At 47.6% G+C, this 19332-nt stretch overlaps 1 protein-coding gene and 1 pseudogene across 2 annotated transcripts in view; both read right to left on the bottom strand.

The window, feature by feature from the left end:
- Sin1 (SAPK-interacting protein 1) overlaps positions 1 to 19332 on the bottom strand; it is an 85769-nt gene that overhangs the window by 31161 nt on the left and 35276 nt on the right. For both annotated transcript variants that reach the window (XM_089584311.1, XM_089584312.1), the window contains exons 4-5: positions 4103 to 4209; positions 3055 to 3215 (exon numbers count right to left, since the gene is read on the bottom strand). In XM_089584311.1, the coding sequence (XP_089440437.1) occupies positions 3055 to 3215; positions 4103 to 4209 (268 nt within the window). The remainder of the gene's footprint in view (positions 1 to 3054; positions 3216 to 4102; positions 4210 to 19332) is intronic.
- On the bottom strand, positions 15042 to 16086 carry LOC149356783 (uncharacterized; annotated as a pseudogene).

The following is a 19332-nucleotide window of genomic DNA, read 5'->3' as shown; positions in this document are numbered from 1 at the left end:
GCTATCAATTTTTTTCTTGTTAGTAAAATCCCATAGTTCGGCATTTCGTGGCTTTGTTGCCGCTTGTCCGGCAGCGAAAGGTGCATTTATTGCTAAGAGATTTGAATTCGAAGTCGAAAACCTTCTTTCCGTCGCTACGATTCAAACTCGGGACTCTCTGACGATGAAATAGGAGAAGAGTAAAGCGGCGCAAACGGAAACGAGGACTCCGTGATTGCTGGCAGCGAGCGCTGCGCTCCCGCTTACAGCAGCAGCCGAAATGAAAATGAAAACTACTGCCGGCCGGACGTTGAAGGCTTCTATCAGCCGTCGTCGCTTCGTTTACGCTTGAACCAACGCTACGATGGATCCCGTCCCCGATTCCGGCAACGAAATTCTCGCAAAGAACTGCGGCCTACATTCAGCGACCTCAACCCCACACAGCGTGCGATGCTTTTGAGGGCTGAGGCGGAGGGTCTGGCAAGAGGAGTCGGCAGTGTCGCAGTCACCGCCGAGCCACCGTCAGGATTGATGTGCAGCGACTGGTATGTGCGGCCATACTTAAACTCTGTAATAATAGTCCTAGAGAGAGCTGGTTATGCAGCCCAGCGTCTTGGTACGTTGACGATGCGAACACGCCGCGGGCGGTGCGTTTCCTAACGTTGCGTGGCGTTGCAGTTGCGTGGCGTTGCACGAATTTCGTCCGAGGAGCACTTGGAGATCCTCTGCTGTTCCGCCCTTGTAAATCGAGGCGCATACAACGAAACCATGCAGGCACGCAGAACGCATCGCCGCGAAGCACCCCAAAACATACCGACACTCAGCTGGCCGCCTGTTGCGCCGCCAACTGCAGGTTTTCTTTGACCTCCATCATTCAAGTTGTCTTTTTTCCGTCTTTCTCGAGTGATAAAAGTGCACCAGTGGTTTCAAAACAAAACTTACATACTTCAATATCGATCAAACGCGTAACCTTCATGCACGGTTGTCAGCCTCAGAGATCTGTGGCGACTTTTCTCCTATTTCATCATCACGCTTGTACTTGCGAGATTGGCCTGTGGCGGCGATACCAGTATTTTAGTTCATGCTCTTTTCTACCTTACAAGAGCTTTGTTTTCAGAAAGAGCGGCGTTTTTGTGTTTAGGAACTGGCATTCTAGAGACACAAGCCAACTTCAATTTCGCCTCAGTGTCCCTTTAATTTTGAAAGCCAGAGTAGCGGACGAGTTCATTACGCGAATGCGGTGCTTGTGCGAGATTTTCGATTGTATGACGCCCGGATTGTACGACGGTTTCGCGTGGTCCCCTGGAAGTCGCATAATCGAGGTCTTATACTGTACTCGCTTGTGTTGCTACATCAATGCCCCTAATTTGCACACAATGAATTTGCTCAACTCACAGCATTTTTAACCATTATTTTCATGAAAATCAAGCTTTTCGGAAAAAAAACTTGGCCAGATTTAGAGTTTTGCATTGAAAAGAGCCAGATACAGTTTACTTGCCTATATTCACGCAATTATTGGCACAATTTTTCAGTACACGGTGGTGTAGAGTTGCTCTAACTTACATGTAGAACGTACAGCTTGGACAGCCCTATACGGTTTATGCATATCAAAATTTTGCGTTTTTGTTAGTTCGATTAATTTGGCTCATTTCGAAAACAAAAAAAAAAACCCTCACATGCACTAGCCACACGGCTCCAAATCTTTAAGGGGCTCTGAAACACCTCCTCAGGAACGCACATCAACTTGCTCAATCACTACTCTGAGTTTTCCTGAGCACCTACACGCAGCAGAGAACCCACAATCGTGCGAGCCCTTTCCAGCTACTTTTGTTGCGAAAGCAACACTACGCTGGTCGCCGAGCCATTTCGCGGAGCCGAGAAAAGGCCATACTGCGCATGCGCGAGGAGCAGTGACGTCACACGGCGCACAGCTGGCGCGCCGCCACCGTCGCTGCGCATAGCTAGCGTGCCGGGGCCGCCGCCGCTGCCGCGCGCTCTCCATCGCTTCTCTCTCTCTCTGCTCGTTGCGTTCGCAATCCTCTAGGTTTAACCAGGGTTTAACCATAGCTAAACCACTGCCAATATTTTTTCTATGGTCGCATCCTCTTTCGCCGCACGTTGCCGTGCATTTCATACAGACGCCAGGCAGCTACCACATGCCAGTTGGCTTCATCGCTCCGGCGGGTCAGGAAGCCCCCCGGGAAATTCCTGCGTGCGTCGGCGGTTGGGCCGGCGGAGAAGCGCCGACCTTCCAGCGCGCAAAAGGTAACGAGAGGAGCGAGAATGGCGCGCAAACGCTGAAATTAAAATTTTGACCGGATAACTCAGCTTTTACAAGGCGCTTTCAAAGGATTCTTGTTGCAGGATATTCGTGAAACGATGTCCTTTAACATCCCAGACATACCGCAACTTTATTGAGAGCCCCTTTTCAGAGCCCCTGTAAGTGACAAGCACTAGAAAATAAATGAAGATATAACTACAGCAAAAAGAATGTCGCAGAGAGACCAGCACGTAAAAGCACAAAAAAAAAAACACTGAGGAACCCTGACAACAATCAGCTTAGGATTACAACCAGAGCATGTACAGTCTTTGTCAAAAGTAACCAGGCTGCAAGTTTTTCTTCTCAGTCGTATAGTAAAGCTATTATGCCAGCCCTCAAGGTCGAAATCTCTGTATGGTAAGAAGAACGCCTGTTCTGATCTTCAAATAACTTTTTGATCTTTAGGGACGCCGTGAGGGCTCTGTTATGCGAATGAGAAGCAAACCATGGAGCCTGGTTACTTTTGGCAAAGACTGTACATTCATGGCTTTCCATTGACGCATTTCCACCTGGTTAATGGACACATGCGCACAATTGGCGCAGAGTATGCAGGGACTAGGAGTGGAGTCCCAAATGAAAACAAACATCCGCAATATGACTGCCATCCCACTTTTAAATCGCGTTAATCTGTGCCTAACAGATTGCCTCATTTGTAAATTGTGCAGCTATAGTTTCTAGGTTTCACACGCAAGAGCAAAAATGAGCGTTCCCCCCCCCCCCCCCCACACACACACACACCCCGGGGCCAGACTCACCTTTCCGTCGAAGCGCGTGTACTCGTTGAACGGGTTGTTGGGCGCCACGGGGAACTGCTCCAGCTGGCGCGCCAGCGCCGAACTCCGATGCGTCGCCGCGCCGTCAGCGGAACGCCACGCGGCCGACTCCTTGCGCGGGAAGTACGTGTCCACTTCCAAGGCTGCGCACAGCCAACGGTTTCCTCGTCAGCGCCTTGCGACAGCACGCAGCGACGAGACAAACTTTTTCAAAACAACTATACGCGGTTGTTTCGCTTCGGCCCGTGCCAACTGAGCGGGAGAGGGCTTCCCCAAAGGCCCCGTTCAGCCGTGCAGAGCTAACGCGAAGCAGGAAACAAAAAAAGGGGAAAAAGAGGCGCGCGACACTGGAGCCGGCGGCTGGCACCTTATTTATCGCCCGAAGAAGAGAGGTGCCCAGCTCCCGTTTCCGCGACACGGGAGGGGCTGCGAGGGTGTCCAAATTGGCGCCATTTGTCAGCGCAACGCGAGACGCCCGTCGTCTCCCGTTTCCCGGCGCGGCCGTAATTACCGGCGGCGGCTCGGGTGCTGGCCGCCAGTCAATTAGCCTGCCAGGGATACACTTGCTGCGCCCGGCCGCAGCAGCTCATCGTGCTCCATTGGCGAGCTGTTGGAAATACATGCAGCTTCTCTCCTTTAAGGCGAAATGAAAAGGACTTTCTGCTCCTCCTCCTCCTCCTCCGCAGCATCACTGTGGGCGAGAAGAGAACAACGCTTCTGTCGGAGGGAGTGATTAAACAAGGGGAAACTTTTTGACGGCGACAGGCGAGTCCTGAAAAGTGAGGCGGGACTGACAAAAATGACGGCGAGGACGACCGCGATGCTGCGTGCTTCTGGCCAAAGCAGCTAATTCCCCCTGTCACGAGGAAGAAAAAGCAAACAGACGGTTGTTGCAACCACGGCAGCAGCAGAGAGCAGCCGCAAGTTGCGGGCCGCCTCCAACTACGCACAGGAAGGGCGCTGGTGACTGCATGACGGCTGGCCGCACTTACAAAGCGCAAGGGCGGCATGCGCAACGGGATCGACTGACCGGAAAGTTGCTTGGCCGACTGGTCCTTCCAGACGACGTGTCGCAGCTTGCCTTGCAGCCGCCGCTCCTTCTTGAGCCGCTCCAGCCGCTGGGCCGTGTTGGAGCGCCTGTGCCGACGAGAGAGAGAGCACAAGACCCTTGGCCTCCGAAGTCTAACGGACCCGTACGCGACCGCGACGTTGCGGTGGGCCTCCCTCCAAAATGCCACACTGAAAGCAGCGCTAAACTATAGGAACTGAACCAGGCCGCTGGCCGGCGCAGTTTCAGTAACCGCCACGCGGCACGGCGGCGCCAAGACTGCGCCCTCCGGCAGGCACCGGCGGCCTCCGCCCGGACGCAAGTCATCACATTAGGATACGCGCGGTTCGAGAAAGAGGCCTTCACAGCAGGGCTGCCGTTGGGCACATTTTAAAAGAAGCCAGAATTATACTATGAATACAGTTGTTATTAAATGAAGATAAAATAATGGAATTCTGAGCCAACGCAAGAAACACAATAAGGAACACAAAATTTTGGCCCTTTGCCGGGTCTTCAAGCCATAGGAACGTTGCAAGTAAATAAAAGAAGTATTAAATGTAGATCTCGCAAGAGCAATTTTCTCACATTCTAGCCAACAAATAAGCAGGACGTTGATAAGTTATTTTGCCTTGAAGCCGCAGATCCGAATTCGATTCGTGGAATCGCCATTTGCCAGTCCGGTTTCATTTTGTTGCGCATCTGTTTTTTTGACAAGTTCTCAAAGGAAGAACACGTACTCAGCATCAGAAATTTGAACTGAAAATATTTTCAATGTGCCAGATGAAGAAAAGGGCCTTCGCTGCAAGTGTCGTTGTACGCCATGCTCAAACATGACGTGTGGCCGAGTACACGCCAATTGTTTGCAGTAGCCTATTTATGGCTCCAGCTCACTGGAGACCCCCGCACGCACGCACGAACGCACGAACGCACAATAAAAAAATGCAGCAGCTTCAGTACACCTTCACGGCTCTTCGCGCTTTCTACGTCATCAGGATTTATGACATTAAAGCCTCCGAAGTGCAGACGAGGCATTTGGGAGCTGCTGTAGTTGCACCGCAATTTGTCTCAAGAACTTGAAACAGCCCTCCCTCATGGCCTCTTAGTGTAGTGCATGTCTAGTGAAAGCACCCGTGAAGATATCACCTTCTTTCGCTAGCGTGTGCTAGAATAGGTCGAGTGGCCCGACCACAGGCACCTGTCCTCTAGAATTTCTAGAGAACAGATAGATGCCTGTGGTCGGGCCTCCGGAATTTCACCTCCATCGAAATTCGACCACCGTGGCCGGGATCGAACCCGCTTCTTTTGGGTCAGCAGCCGACCGCCATAACCACTCAGCCACAGCGGCTGGGACTGATCTGTCACAAACGCAACGGTCAAACCGACCCCCTCGAGGCGATCACAAAAAAAAAAAAATCAATTTGCGTCTGCATAATTAGGCGTGCAACGTCATCACTTCTGCCACATCTGTGTATAATGTGCAGCCGCCCATGACGCAAAAAGGCAATACAGCCATCGGCACCGGCCGACCAAAAGAAGCGGGGCTCATTGATCCGTTTTTGACACGTTTGTGATTTGATCGTTCCGTAATACGGCCCCAGGACTCATTTTCGTCCATCTCGTGAAGGAAGGAAAACTAGGAGTGGCCCTCGCTATCCGAGCTGCACGCCAAAAAAACGTGACGGAAGTCGCGCGCTTCCGCAAGGACTACCGGTAGTCTTTGGCAGACGGCGCAGCCAATAGTACCGTTGGGCGCAGCGGCGTCGTCTGCTGCAATGCCTGCTGCGCATGCGCGAGCGTACCGAGACGGCGGCCAAGTGGGGGGGGGGGGGGGGGAGCCAGCTTCAAAAAATGTGACGTACCGCCCCTCCTCAGTTCTTCCCTTCCTCCATGGTTCACCTGGTTTTCCGTGTCACTGTTAGTCACATGGTGCCCTTTTTGCACGCAGTCACTTTTTTCATCTTTGTTTGACTCGAGCTTTTCGCTTTGACGCATCCGTCCAACCATCCATCATCGTGTCCAAACTACGGCGGACATCGCGTCACGGCGGAGCTCTCTCATGTAAATATGGACTTCCGGGTCGTTCCTGTGGTTTCGTTTGCGTAGGAATTGCTTACAGGCGCGCGGTTTCGACCTTTCTCTCCTCACGCTCACACAGCTGGAAAACGGGTGTTGTGCGCTGCCCCAAACTGCAGAAACTTCGCTGCAACGAGATGCAACATGTTCCGAGTGCCATCAAGTAGTGAGCGGCGAAAACTACGCCGTCGCGACTCGCTGGCAGACTGTCGGCGACGTGCTTCACGGACAGCTCGCTAGGCTTTGCTTCGGGCATTTTGTTAGCGCTAGATGTTTGAGAGCGTTGTGGAAGGGAATTTGGTAAAGCAGGTTGTTTTATTTCATTGAAGAGTACCAAGTTCTCGCTTGGACAACTTCGGCTATGTGCCGCAGCTCTTCTCGCACGACGGCGGCAGTAAGGCGCGGTCGTATAGGTTTGCAATTGTGCTGTTCGCCCCCCCATCCCTACAGTGTGACAAGATGTTGTAAGGACTGAACGATTTATTCTGCAGACGTTTGTGCTTCATGCGAGTTGCTTGAATCCAGAGCCAACACTTAATGGGGCTCCGGCACATTTTCAGTGCATTGTTTTGCCAGTTGGTTGCATAGAATGAGTTATAGCGATGCTATTAGCATCGGTCGTTCCACGTATATTCCGATTTTTAATATTTTATTTAGCTCACAAAAACAAATTCATGGCATTGACGGTGTCATCACACAGTGACGGTTTTTAGCAGTGGATATGACATCATCTGGTGGGAGCTTGATGATTGGACAAACAATATATATAATGCAAACTGTATTAATAAATGAAGATACGAAATGTCACGTTTTTGGATTTTTCATTAGATCAACAAAACCAACACGTTTGCCTTTCGTAAAAGCACTAAAAAGCAAGTGAAACAAAAAAACACCACCAGAGGACCTGGCTATTGTTTTGCATCGAAGGACTTTGCACCTCTCTGTACACAAGCATCTATGACCTACACACAACACTTAAAAAGAGAAGCTGAAATGGTTTTTGAGAATTTGAGGTTATTCAATAATTCAAATCTATGAAGCTTCTAGGTAAAACTTGCAAAGTATTTTTGTACTAGCACTTAAAATGGTGAAATAATCATAGATTAAGAGGGAGAGAGAGAGAAAAGGACGGAAAGGCAGGGAGGTTAACCAGGCGATGCCCAGTTGGCTACCCTACACTTGGGGAGGGGAACAAAGGGGAAAAAAGGAAAAAGAGCGGCAATGAAATGAGTTTTCTAAGTGTCCAGCAACCATCATGTCACGGGGACAGAGGGCGCGCACTGAAAACTTAAGATTATAGACTGGAATACAACCCCGAGTCCCTTAAGAATCAAAATTGCAACATGTTCAGGCTTCTCCTTACTGCGTTGGAAAATGCGGGGAACTCGCAGTGACGTTATTATCGCCGAAATTTCAGATGTCCGCCGACTTTGCCTGCATGCTGCTGTGCGTCATCCGATGCCGCCACACAATACTTCGTGAGCTTCACCTTCGATGGCATTGGTTTTCTCCCATGAAACAACTATTTCTTCGCTCGAAACGCAACGCCGTCATACGTGACGTCATTATCGGGGCCTCTGCCCGTCGCAGTGCACTGCAGAGAAGACTGAGCGCCAACGTCACTTTATTCGGTGATTACGCCACCATTTCAAATGGTAGCGCAAAATGATTTCGCAGGCTTTACCTGAATGTTTCACACATTCGGCCCTTTTAAACTCGTCAAATTCTAAAACAACTTCAGTTGCCCTTCAAGGCTTCTAAGTGTCTGAGAACGGCTCAGCGGAATCGATGTGATCGAGCCATTGCATTCTACAAGCATTCGTTTCGGTCCCAAGGAAGGACAAAGAAAAAAGCTATTCATTTCAGATTTACCAGTGCGCATCAACTTGTAGAGGATCACCTGGCCGCGGCTCCAGATGGCGCCACGTTCCCGTCAACAGCGCGCAGCGGCAAGGCACGGTATGCGGTAAGCGGTGGCGGTACGCACTATGCTAAAAAGTATCCGCACAGGTCGTCACTCCGTCGCAGTATCTCGCGCTCGAGTTCGGATATGTCAGGGAAGGCTATTGATCAATGTTCTCTTCTCCTCCGTCGACGTGACGGTGAAGCATCGCTGGGCCAGCTGGGCGTTCACATGGTTGTTGTAACCACGGAAACGACGTTGCCATCCTTGGCAAGAACGAGTTAGAGAGAACAGGCAACCATGGTGTGCAAATTTCCGCGAAATATTCAGATAGGCTGTTTTGATCGGTCCCACACAATGTCGTTATTGGGAAAGTGAAATGTGAATGGGAAGCACCGCGAAAATCAAGTTGAGGGCAGCATTTTGTTTGCTTGTATTTTGAAATATGTTCATTGAATAACTCCCGTTCCTAAGCGCAGATTCCTGTAATTCTTTTTGAGTCAGCATCTATGTGACAAAGAATCCCCTGAAGTATAGGTGGCATCCCTTCAAGCAGTATTTCAGAGCCCCTTTAAGGCCCATGTGATAACTACCGTCAGCTGCCAAAACGGCGACACCGGCCACGACGGGGTTTCGTTGCCCTATGTTGCAGGCTGTAATGTGAAGGTACATTTAGGAGCAGCATATCTACGCTTTATAAATTGTTATATCAGAACTTTGTGCTCACTTCATGCCCAAACTGAAGCACGTTTTCACTAGCAGACTTATCGACATGAGCATGCAACAAATGTGGAGAAATTACAAGCAAGGTGTTACGTTAAAGTCCTCTGTTTTGTCTACACCCACATGGTGCAGTTACGTTTCTTTGTATCCTGTGCGGATAGGGAGACAAAGTGACTGCATTAGAAAGTGATAAGAAGCATTTACCACCATTCTTTTCATACCGAGTCAGTGATGAAAAACAAACTTCAGGATAACTAAAAAAAAAAAGCAGCCAAACATAATCTAACTGCTTTTCACCATCCATTGTGCATCACCTAGGAGAGCTAACACCTGAGACAAATGCTATAAAATTGAATTGTCGCTGTTCAGCAAAGCATCATTTGATAACTGCTAGGTGTAGAACATATACGTGCGAAGTAAATAAATGTCTGCATCTACAGCTTACATGTGATGCATTGCAGGCATGCATATAGGTATACTGCACTGAATGTTTCCAATGTTTTTCTCATTTAAAAGATCTCCTGCATGTGCTTCAGGAGGGAAACCAAGAGCTGGCTGAAAGGGGCCGTCTTCCTTCTTCACGAAGTGTTTTTGAGGTTCACCATGCCTTCCTTCACAATTAAAAGGAAGCAGCTTGTAGAAATGGAGGTAACAAAATTGAAGAACATATTGTCATCCAAAATCACCGCAGAGAGGGCTGTCGGCGATTTCAAGAAGTGCAAGATGCTGCAAGGAAGGCAGAGGCTGGTCAAGCAGCCATTGGGTATATAAGGCTCAAGAGTAATAATTATGCTACAAAATTGTTAGTTTTAAAAGGCCAAGGAAGCACTGTGTTCACAGACATTCTGGGCTTTTTGGTGTCACCAATGTCTTAAGAAAGGTTTACCAAAGTCTATACATGCAAGCTATACCGCAGTGTTAGCGCCAAAACTAAACCTGGATGGGAATGCCTTTTGTTCAACAATGTGAAAAACAGACAAAGGAACTTGTAAAAAATGCTGAAATAGACTTGGATCAAGCTTGTGTGCGTGCTGGAAAAGCCGAAGCAAGATTTTTGTACACTGTACCATACTATTTATTATCATCTACTGCTGCTCACTGACCTCCTGCATTAAACTCATTTGTTATATGCCATAGAAAATGTGCTGCAAAGGTTTTTGTAAGGAAAGTTCATATCAGATGTTATTACCCACACGACAAGAAGTGCTTCCCATTAAAAGCTGAGAAACTTGCTCTTTTTACAGTTCCACAATAAAGCTGCATATGTCAAGAGCTAGTTCTACTTTTTTCTGCGGTCTTTGTTTATGTTGTGCCTGCAGCGAAGCTGTGCAGCACGGTTTGATGCCTTGCTTTGACTTAAGGTATTCATAATGAAAAACACACGGAAAGGTCAGCATTTGTTAGCTGTTAGTGTTGTTACTTAACTACCTTCCCTCGGACACTTTGTGACCTTGGCCTTAGATGTTTATGCACCACTGAACCAAACACAACACTCGAACACTTTGCATACATTGAATTTGCATAGTATTTCTCTGCATATGCATTAACCATAGGGGCATCTGTCCGTAAACGGGCACGTGGTTCTCCGTCCACTAGGCTACCAGCACAAAGTACACAACAGCAAAATGCCAACGGGGTCTCCTCTGCCTTGATGGGAAGCAATATTGATTTTACATTCTGAAGCTACTGAAGGTTTCAAGAGATGCCATAATACAAATCATTTATTTTAGTACTTTTTTTTCCATCTGCAGAATGTAGCAACCAGCATTGGGAAATAAAGCACAGGAATTCTTAACATTCGGAGCGGTAACAGATATATAAATGGCATGCATGTAATGCCCTGCACCACCGTGCAGGCTGTGAGACGCACGGTTCTCTCACACCAAAGCCTCAGTAAATGGACGCCTCTCTTACTGCTGGCATAACTAGCTGCAATTTCACTTGCCCATCCAGGCCCTTGATACACATAAGTAGGGGTTTTTCAGCCGCATAGTCTCTGTGCACATGCTTGCTTGGGCAGAAAGAAAACAGTGCTGAAAATGTGACACATCTGTCATGCAGTTGCATTTTTGCAATACAGCTGCTTGAGACAGTTGTTTAGCATGCCAGCTTCTGCAGTAATTATTCCATAAACCATAGCAAATACTGTAAAGACCCGCATATAATACACGGTGTAATTTCGGGATAGCAAAAACGGAAAAAAGTTTTCATTCGCATATAACGCGAGTAAGGAAGGGCAGTCAGTTCGAAGGCGTACCGGAAGTCGCAGAAGCCAAACGCCGTCCCGATTATTTGTGAACCATGCACCGGATACGACGTGTGTAGCGCAAGCGGCACGTACAGAGGCGCCGTGCTTGCGCCCAGTCGCGTCCTCCACCGCGAGTATGCCCAGACCGGTACCGGCATACGCGATGGCGCGCATGTTTTAGAAGTGTCCATCAGAGCTTTGGTGATCGTCATCGCTTCGTGTCCCGGTACCGTTGGGCACGTTAGATATCCCGCATTTCCTGTAATAACCAGCGAGCTCCTGAACTGCTGGCCCAACCATCCGTGATCGTAACGCACAGCGTGGTTGTAGAGGGCCATGTATGGCAGCAGTAACTGCAGGCTCTCCCTACCTCATACAGACCATGTAGCAGCACTTGACATGATGCCCATGCTTTCGAGAGCTATGATTACTTTCTTTTTAAAAGCAGCCGAGTGCTGATTTCGCGGTTCGGATGCCATGCGAGCTGCAATCATCCTTGGCATCGCGGTGTCAGGTCAGTGTAGTGAAGTGGCGTTGAAATCGAAACTATCGACCTAAGCCACCGCTAGATAGCGCCTCCTTTCGCTAAAAGCGTGATGGCGACATCGCTTGCAGGGCGGGTTTGGGCACCCGCTCGGCTCAGTGAGCAAGTAGGAGCGCTTCTGCGCATGCGTGAAACGCTCAGACGGAAGCGCACGAGTGGAACGGCCTCTCGGTGCCGCTCCCGGGTGAGGCGGAACGGAGCGGCGAGATGAGCGGGCCTCGCAAAACCTGCTGGTCTCGCGTGGATTTTGACTGAGAATTGTTTGGATCCGCATATACTACGAGGTGGAAATTTGACATGCTAAAATGTGGAAAAAAACCTTGTATTGTACGTAGGTTTTTAAGGTATTCAAAAAAAGCGGTTCTGGCAGGAACATGTTCTAACAATAAAGCAGATTGTGCACGCTGCTATGGCTGTGAAGCACAGGTAAGTACATGGACTTTTGAAAGGAAGAACTCAATGTGCTGCATATGCAAGTTTTAGCACAGCAACTAAACCATGGTGTACCTTGCTGGCAGGCAACAGCAGCTCAAGTGCTACCGCGGGGCAAGAATCTCTTGTAGCTCCAAAGCAGAGAAGCATGTGAAAGTTTTGCAAAGGCTAGAAAAAGTACAAAAAAAACTGTAAACTGTGGGGTGCAAAGCCCCAAAACAATGCACAGGTTACAAGAGATACCATAGTGAATGGCTCTGGATTAATTTCTACCACCTGGGGATTTTTAACATGCACTAACATTTAAAAGCACATAGGTGCCTTTCGCACTTTGCCTCCATCGAAACAAGGCCGCTGCAGCCAGGACTGAACCTCGGTCGTCTAGCTCAGTCGCGGAGCACTCTAACCACTGAGCCACCATGGCAGATGTAAAAAATGTGTCGAAAGTCCTCAGAGGATTTGTATGATATAAGCTCTCCGCCATCGTAGTCACTCTGCTACAGAGTGCGCGACAGTGCGCTCATACGTAATGCTAGGCTACGGTTGCTGACAACTCCTGTTGGCGCTGAAACTCTAGGCAATATTTACCGTAATGTATATTAAAAATCAATGTAGCAGCCCCACGATAACAGTAACAACAGGCAAACATTTTAGCGAGTGAATGAAGCGTCCTGAACCTTGCACGAACAGATGACGCACGACGAAGAATTTGCACTTGTAATGTTATTTCACCCTTTTTTCAAATACTGAACACCAAACACAGCCATAATAATGCACAAAGAGCATGCTGACCTTTTCCAAAACTTTAGTTGAGTGTATTAACACATAAAGAGCCTAATTTAAGTTTGGCAGTGCTGCATGTCAAGCAGAACACTGTACACGTGCATCTTGCCGAACAATCTGGAAGTCGGAATACCCAGCATGCCTTGCGGCTTGCTCAGATTGGACACCATCTATTGTCGCACGCTTCTGCGGAACTGCGGCGGCTAGTTACGCTGTCCAGTACGGATGAAAATTTGCAGGAACAACCTTGAAATAACAGACTGCTTATGCACAACGAAAGGTAAAGTGGCTCTGAATTGTAATCAAATACAGTCGAGGGAATTGCTTGGTCGAAGATTATACTGCGGTAATGAAGGATTAAGCGCTGCACAATCACGGTTCTTAACTTGGTTCAACCGCAGTGGTGACCTAGACAAGTTTTTATTTAGTTTGTTTAAGGTGCAGAAACTCCAGCAAGGACAGGCATTGTGTAGCAGCCGCAGTTGACCCGATGGTCACTTTCCAGTTTCGGTTCAATGATCATTGCTTTCATTCCAACGAACTTTAAGCCTGAATGCGAAGAATACGTGATCGCGGAACATCTCACTCTGACCGCACAAAACCTTGAAAAATATTTGTACCTTTCACAATGCAGTGGCTTAATTAACTGTATGCATCTGTCACCTACCTCCATACTTTTTCAAGGGCCCAATGTGAAGTGCATTTATCGCTTTATTAGATTAATATGCTTATGTAACTGAAAAACATTTATTACATGCAATTACAAAACCCCCTCTTTAACGACTATTTCCCAAAACACAAGCAAACCCCTGAACAATCATAAACAACAGCTGTATTTTTCAGCCTACCATAAGCATGCATCAAAAACACCTCCAGTATCACAAGGAAACATTTGGTTCCAACAAAGCAAGTAATTACAATTCTGAGTGTATGACCAGCTGAAGCATTTCGAGAACAAGATAAGGGGCCTGGGGAAGAAAATGGGATATCCTCGAGTGCACATGAAACAGATGATGGTACTAACAATTCTCTGAAAGAAAACGAAGGTACCTCTTTGTGTCGACAGGGTGCTTCACTCTGCAGACAGTTTTGCTTGGTGTTTCCTGGATTCTCCTGAGCATCCACATTCTCTGGTTCCATGAGGTGCCATCGCATGTGATGAAGTCCCCAAAGAGACCGGCCTGTTCTGCCAAAATTGTGGCCTCAACTAATATCTTGCAGAGTAGCTAATCTTTCACATTTCTATGTGAAGCAAAAACTGCCAAAATCTGAGCAAGTTTCCCAGCAAACGGCACAATCATAACAACCACTCCGCGGTTACACGGAAGATGTGCATCTTCGGGACGCGTAAATTGACCAATGTCAACGAAGACTTGCAGTCGCCCACATTTTTCCACAGAAAGATGCTTGGAAAGCTTCATCTCGTCAATTAAGATGCCGCCACGACGGCTGAAGTTGTCCATGATGCTTGCCTTCAGTTTATTGTCTGAAGGACCTTGTTGCAGAAACCGAATCCACTCGTATATGAAGCAGTGTACTTTCGAAGTGTAGTATCACCAGGAGCAACAAGGGTGTTATGTTTACTATTATGTCAATAAATCTTTGGACTCTTCATCTTCATCAAGATGAAATCAAACATCCATTCATTTGTGAAACGCATACAATTGATACTCTTCCTTTTTGATGCAGAAAAACAATGCTGCACACTCTCCTGCTGCTTTGGTAGCGATTAAGAGATTTTCTCCTTGAGTATATCTTTCTATAGCAGCATTCTGAGCTCTCACGCCTTCAATTTGCCCCTTTAGGAACAGCAAAGCCACCGGTGCTTTGCCACCGGTGCTTTTGTAAAGTCGACCTTAGCTTTTTGGCAGCTGTCTTGGCTTTTTTGCCACAATGACTCTTCAGCCAGGAGATTCTTGTCAGAAGAACATTTCACAGGTAGCGCGATAGGACAGGCAGGGCATTCCTAGAAGAATATGCAGTTGCCATCATGTTAGTAAACAAATAGCCTGCAAGCAAGGAATCGCTGAAAAAAAAAAACACTTGTCTCTGGCTGGCGAAGACACTCTAACAGTATGACTTGACCTCTGACAGCAGGCAATATTTGTAGCTTTTAGAATTTCTGTGAGCCCCCTACGTAGCTATACATGAGCATAGTGTCCACATCCATGCAATTGATAATAGAAGAAGAAATATTTACCATCTGTTGTTGTCATCATGCACTTTTTAGAGAAGAAACTGCCCTGCTTGACATCTTTTTTCGCAGAAGTGATTTTGTTAGATCGTCTGTCAAAATTGCTGACGCACAAATGGCACCACGGCACGTAATTAAACTTGAGGCATGAAGAAGGGCTTCTTTTGCTTCACGCACTGTTTTTACAGCTCCTTCAGAAACCGGTTTCCCTCAAAGAAATGCCCTGAAGGAGACATCCTGCATTTCACTGAGACTGAAAAGGACCACTCTGTCTGAGCGCACTGTTCCAGTGCATGTCTCGAGGTGTATCAGCGCATACACAGTGCCTTCGAAGTTTCGAAAATGATGCAATGACCACATGGCTGACGAAGTCTTCAGATGATTCAAATTCTCAGCACCAATGTTTGCCGAGCCGCAACCGTTGCTTTCTAGTTCATCTTGTAAATCTGCTCTCATGCATGGGCTCTCATCTCTATTTTCTGTCTTGCATCCTGCAGCTTTACAGACGCTTTTCGTTTGCGAGGTGCATGTTCAATTGGGGTCGTCTTGCTTACGTACTTAGGGGCATTTGGCAGTATGGTAGGCACTGCATCACTCGGTGCAGCCGGCACTCCACGCGGAATTTGACCTTCTTTCCTGCCCACAATATGCATACACTCATGGAGAATACAGCAGTCGTCAAAATGCAGTTCGCAGACAGCACATTTGTTATCCAATGGCTTGCCGGCGTGATGCAGATTCTTTTCCCATAGCTTCCTATGAGCTTTATCCTTTGCCATGCTGAACAAGGAAAGTTTCTGAGTGGCTTCAACACCAGAGTAACCGGTGTGACAACCAGGTGCATGGCAGTGCCGATGCCGGTCCTTCGGCATACTAACCACCTCACAGTCTCAGCCACGTGGCGAAGAAATCGCCGCAAAACACAACAAACAACGATTCGCACTCATGCCGCCATCGGCACTTCTGAGTGGGACCCGGTGCCTTCCAATCCACTTATATCGCAGCACTCGCAAACTAACATTGCATGCGCGGAGTGCCATTCAAAATCATGAGTGTTGGCGGGGGTCACGGCACTCAACTTATTCTAGTACACTGCAGTCACGCGATGCGTGCACGCATGAAGGCTATGCTAAAGCGCCCCGGTCAGCTTCGCTAAACAGCGACAAGTTTCTCCTCACCCAGCCTCCTTTCCTGTGCGTCTCGCTATGTTGTTCCTAATGCGTTAGGGCGGTGCATTGGCAGACCTTACAAAGTCTCGGTTTAGCCGTCACGAAAAAGGAAAACTATAGTGAATTAGCTAGGCACTGACATGAAGTGAAACATGCCACTGGTGCGCTTCAGGCTTAATTTACACGGCGTTTTGCCGCAGACTGTGTGAGCAGTGAAAGTGCGCAGTGCGGCGGCCGATTTCCCACGCGGCTTCTGGCATTCTATATCCCTTGTATGCTGCTGTTAAAAGTTATTTTCGACGCGGTAGCTGCAAGAAACGCTTCTGAATAGTGTGTTGCCTCATGCTGTTACGGAATCGCAGAAGTAGTAGGCGTCTGAAGTTTTACAGGCTTCATTAAGAAGTTAGCTCTGAAAACGTGATGAGAGAAGAGACAACATGAGCTCTGCTGACTATACATTTATTGTAAGTGAAGCAATAAATACAAATATGAAATGCTTAAAAGAAGTAACAAAAAAAAACAAACAAACAAAGGAGAACATATCGGACAGCGGAACCAAACGCAGATTGACTTGAGGTTGCAGTCATCTCGAGAGATGACTACAATCTCAAGTCGCAACAAGCGATTTCTGACAACTTTTGGATCACGAGGGGTGTACGACCAGCGAACATAAAAATGAATGCTATCAATTTGTGAAATTATAAAGGTTTGACAAAACTGGCCTCAGTCGTGAAAGACAGCTGCGACCTGTGCTTATGTCTTTTTGCAGCGAAGACACACAAGGATGGATGCCCATTTAAGGTCGCCCTCTTGCAATGAGACATCTGGCAGCATCACCTTGCACAAGCTTGCTATATTATGCAAACAAGTCAACAGTTCTTATCAGAAGATGGGCTTTCTCCAGAAACATGAGACTCATTTTGTACAATGCCAGGAGGGGTGTAGTGTGCGACGTTCTGGTCTCGTATGGTGCACTTCATGCATGTCACACCTTTCATTTTTGAGTACGGCTAGCTGCAGCGTGAACAGAAACATAACCGAAAGAACACATGATGAAAAAGACGTGAGAAAAAAAAAAAGAGCTCTTCTGCTTCTTCTTAAAACAACACAGCGGCATGGCACATAACTGACAGAATTAACAATGCCCTGGAGCATGTCTTAAAGAAAGGGTGCTTACTTCAAATGCTATGCAAGGAGCTAGATGCATGAGAAGTAGTTGTGTCATTAGAAGGCAAGTAGACGTGTTTTTCAGGAGCAACACAGGAACTACCAGCCCCGTTTCACAGGAGGCATCAATTTATTAAAAACGAACAACGTTATTGTTAATGACACTGTCGTTTTAGTAGACATGCCCATTACGAGGGAGGTTCAGAAAGCAAGCACAAAAGAGATAAAACAGCAGGACCCGCAAACCAGATTGTAAACAAACCTTTGACTGGCTGACATTACCATAACTTGGGCGACAAACGAACAAAGCAAGCAAATATGCGTCAGTGTCAATTATAGCAGTGACAAACTTCATTCCCATTTCTCACACAGGAGAATGAAAATGAACTCATGAGTTTCGCAGATCGCAATGCAACACACGGCACGACTATCCAGCAGAGCTCACAGGCATGAATACAGTGAACGCTGCTGCATCTCGCTACGTGGTTGAAAAATATCCCAGGGTGAGTTCGATACCGCAAGCACTACACACCCCGGTGAGTCGCTGATAAACTTTGTTTCGAGCATTCCCGGTGAGTTACGCGGCCGACGCCAGCCAAGGTCGGTGGGCAGACACCAGTGCGGGCAGGCTGTCTCGATCCCTTCACTATCAAGTTCTTTTACTGCACGGATATCGCTTGCGGGTAAAGTGCTTGTGTCCTAACCAGAGAAGCGGGTACTGCACCAGAGCACATAGTATTCCACTTCGTTTTCTTCGCTTTCAAAACCACTCACTCACACACAACACTGCGCTCCTTTCCTCGACGTGAAATAGGCCTAATGCCTGATCACTTCGTAGCTTGCTGTGAGGAAGTTCAAGCCAAAATTTCCAAACAGGGGCCCCTAAACATGCACTGGACACTCATACGTTGATAACAACAAGCACAGTTATGGTGGACAACTCCTCTGGCATAAAATGCACAAACATGAGAGCTTGTGTACATGAAACGACTGTGAGCTGTACCTCTTTAAGAACATGGCAGACGGAAGCAAATCCCAAACCGGAAGTGGGTGCTGTCCAATAGTGTGCGTCAGCGGCGCTGCTAACGTTTTCACACTTCTGGCACGTTCATACTTGGGTGTTCAGCAGTGAAAGCGAGTGGAAACCGCTACCGCGCAAGAGATTCTGCCAAAACCCAGTGGAAAGCCCGATTGGTACAGGACCAACTTCTGTCACAGGAAAAGTTCCACCGATTTCCATCAGCCATTAGGACGGTGAAGAAGAAGTGGCATTCCCGCAGTGACAACATGGCGGTGCTCTTCTAACCAGAACCCCTCGCTTCGAATTGAATTTGTCATTGTTAATGCCTTTTTTAGTGCATTCGCTGGCCATAAATGGGGCGGCAGTCTTTTGCTTCATCTCATCTCGCCTATAAAAAACGCAAGACTGATGAAGTGGCTTCATATTTTTTATTTATAGTGATGATTCTGCCTCTTCTAGGCTTAAGAGGAGCATTGGTTTGTTGATAAAAACGGTCCACGTCCTAACAACCAAATGGTGTCACTAGGCTAGCTTATTGTTGCATCTCTGTTTGTATATGCTGAATTAAAAGTGCGAATGCAAGAAAGGCTCAACGCCCCACAAAATGCCTGCGTTTAGCATACGTAACCGTACACATGCTTATGGTACGCAGACAGTGTCGATTAATCTTGCCGCTGATGTGTGAACCAGCCTTTAGCGAAGCTAATGTAGGAACTTTAGGCTACGCTAGCCGTGCATAGGGGTGCCTTGATGCGCACCATCCCTGCCGGCAGGGATCGTGTGATAATATGAAAATGGCTAAGTTGCTCCAAAATAGAAGTTCAAGTAGCCAGAAAATAGCTAGGGAGCCAACCTGAAATTTCCATCGCCAGGCAAGGTGGCATAAAGTAGCCACCAACGGCCATCCTGCTTCAAATTGTGGGAAGCATCTTGGTTTGGGAAAAATATCATGCAG

This window comes from Amblyomma mixtum, chromosome 3, assembly GCF_055824585.1.
Source record: "Amblyomma mixtum isolate Tamu chromosome 3, ASM5582458v1, whole genome shotgun sequence".
In the NCBI taxonomy this organism is placed as follows: domain Eukaryota; kingdom Metazoa; phylum Arthropoda; class Arachnida; order Ixodida; family Ixodidae; genus Amblyomma; species Amblyomma mixtum.
This window is presented reverse-complemented; position numbering and strand designations above follow the sequence as displayed.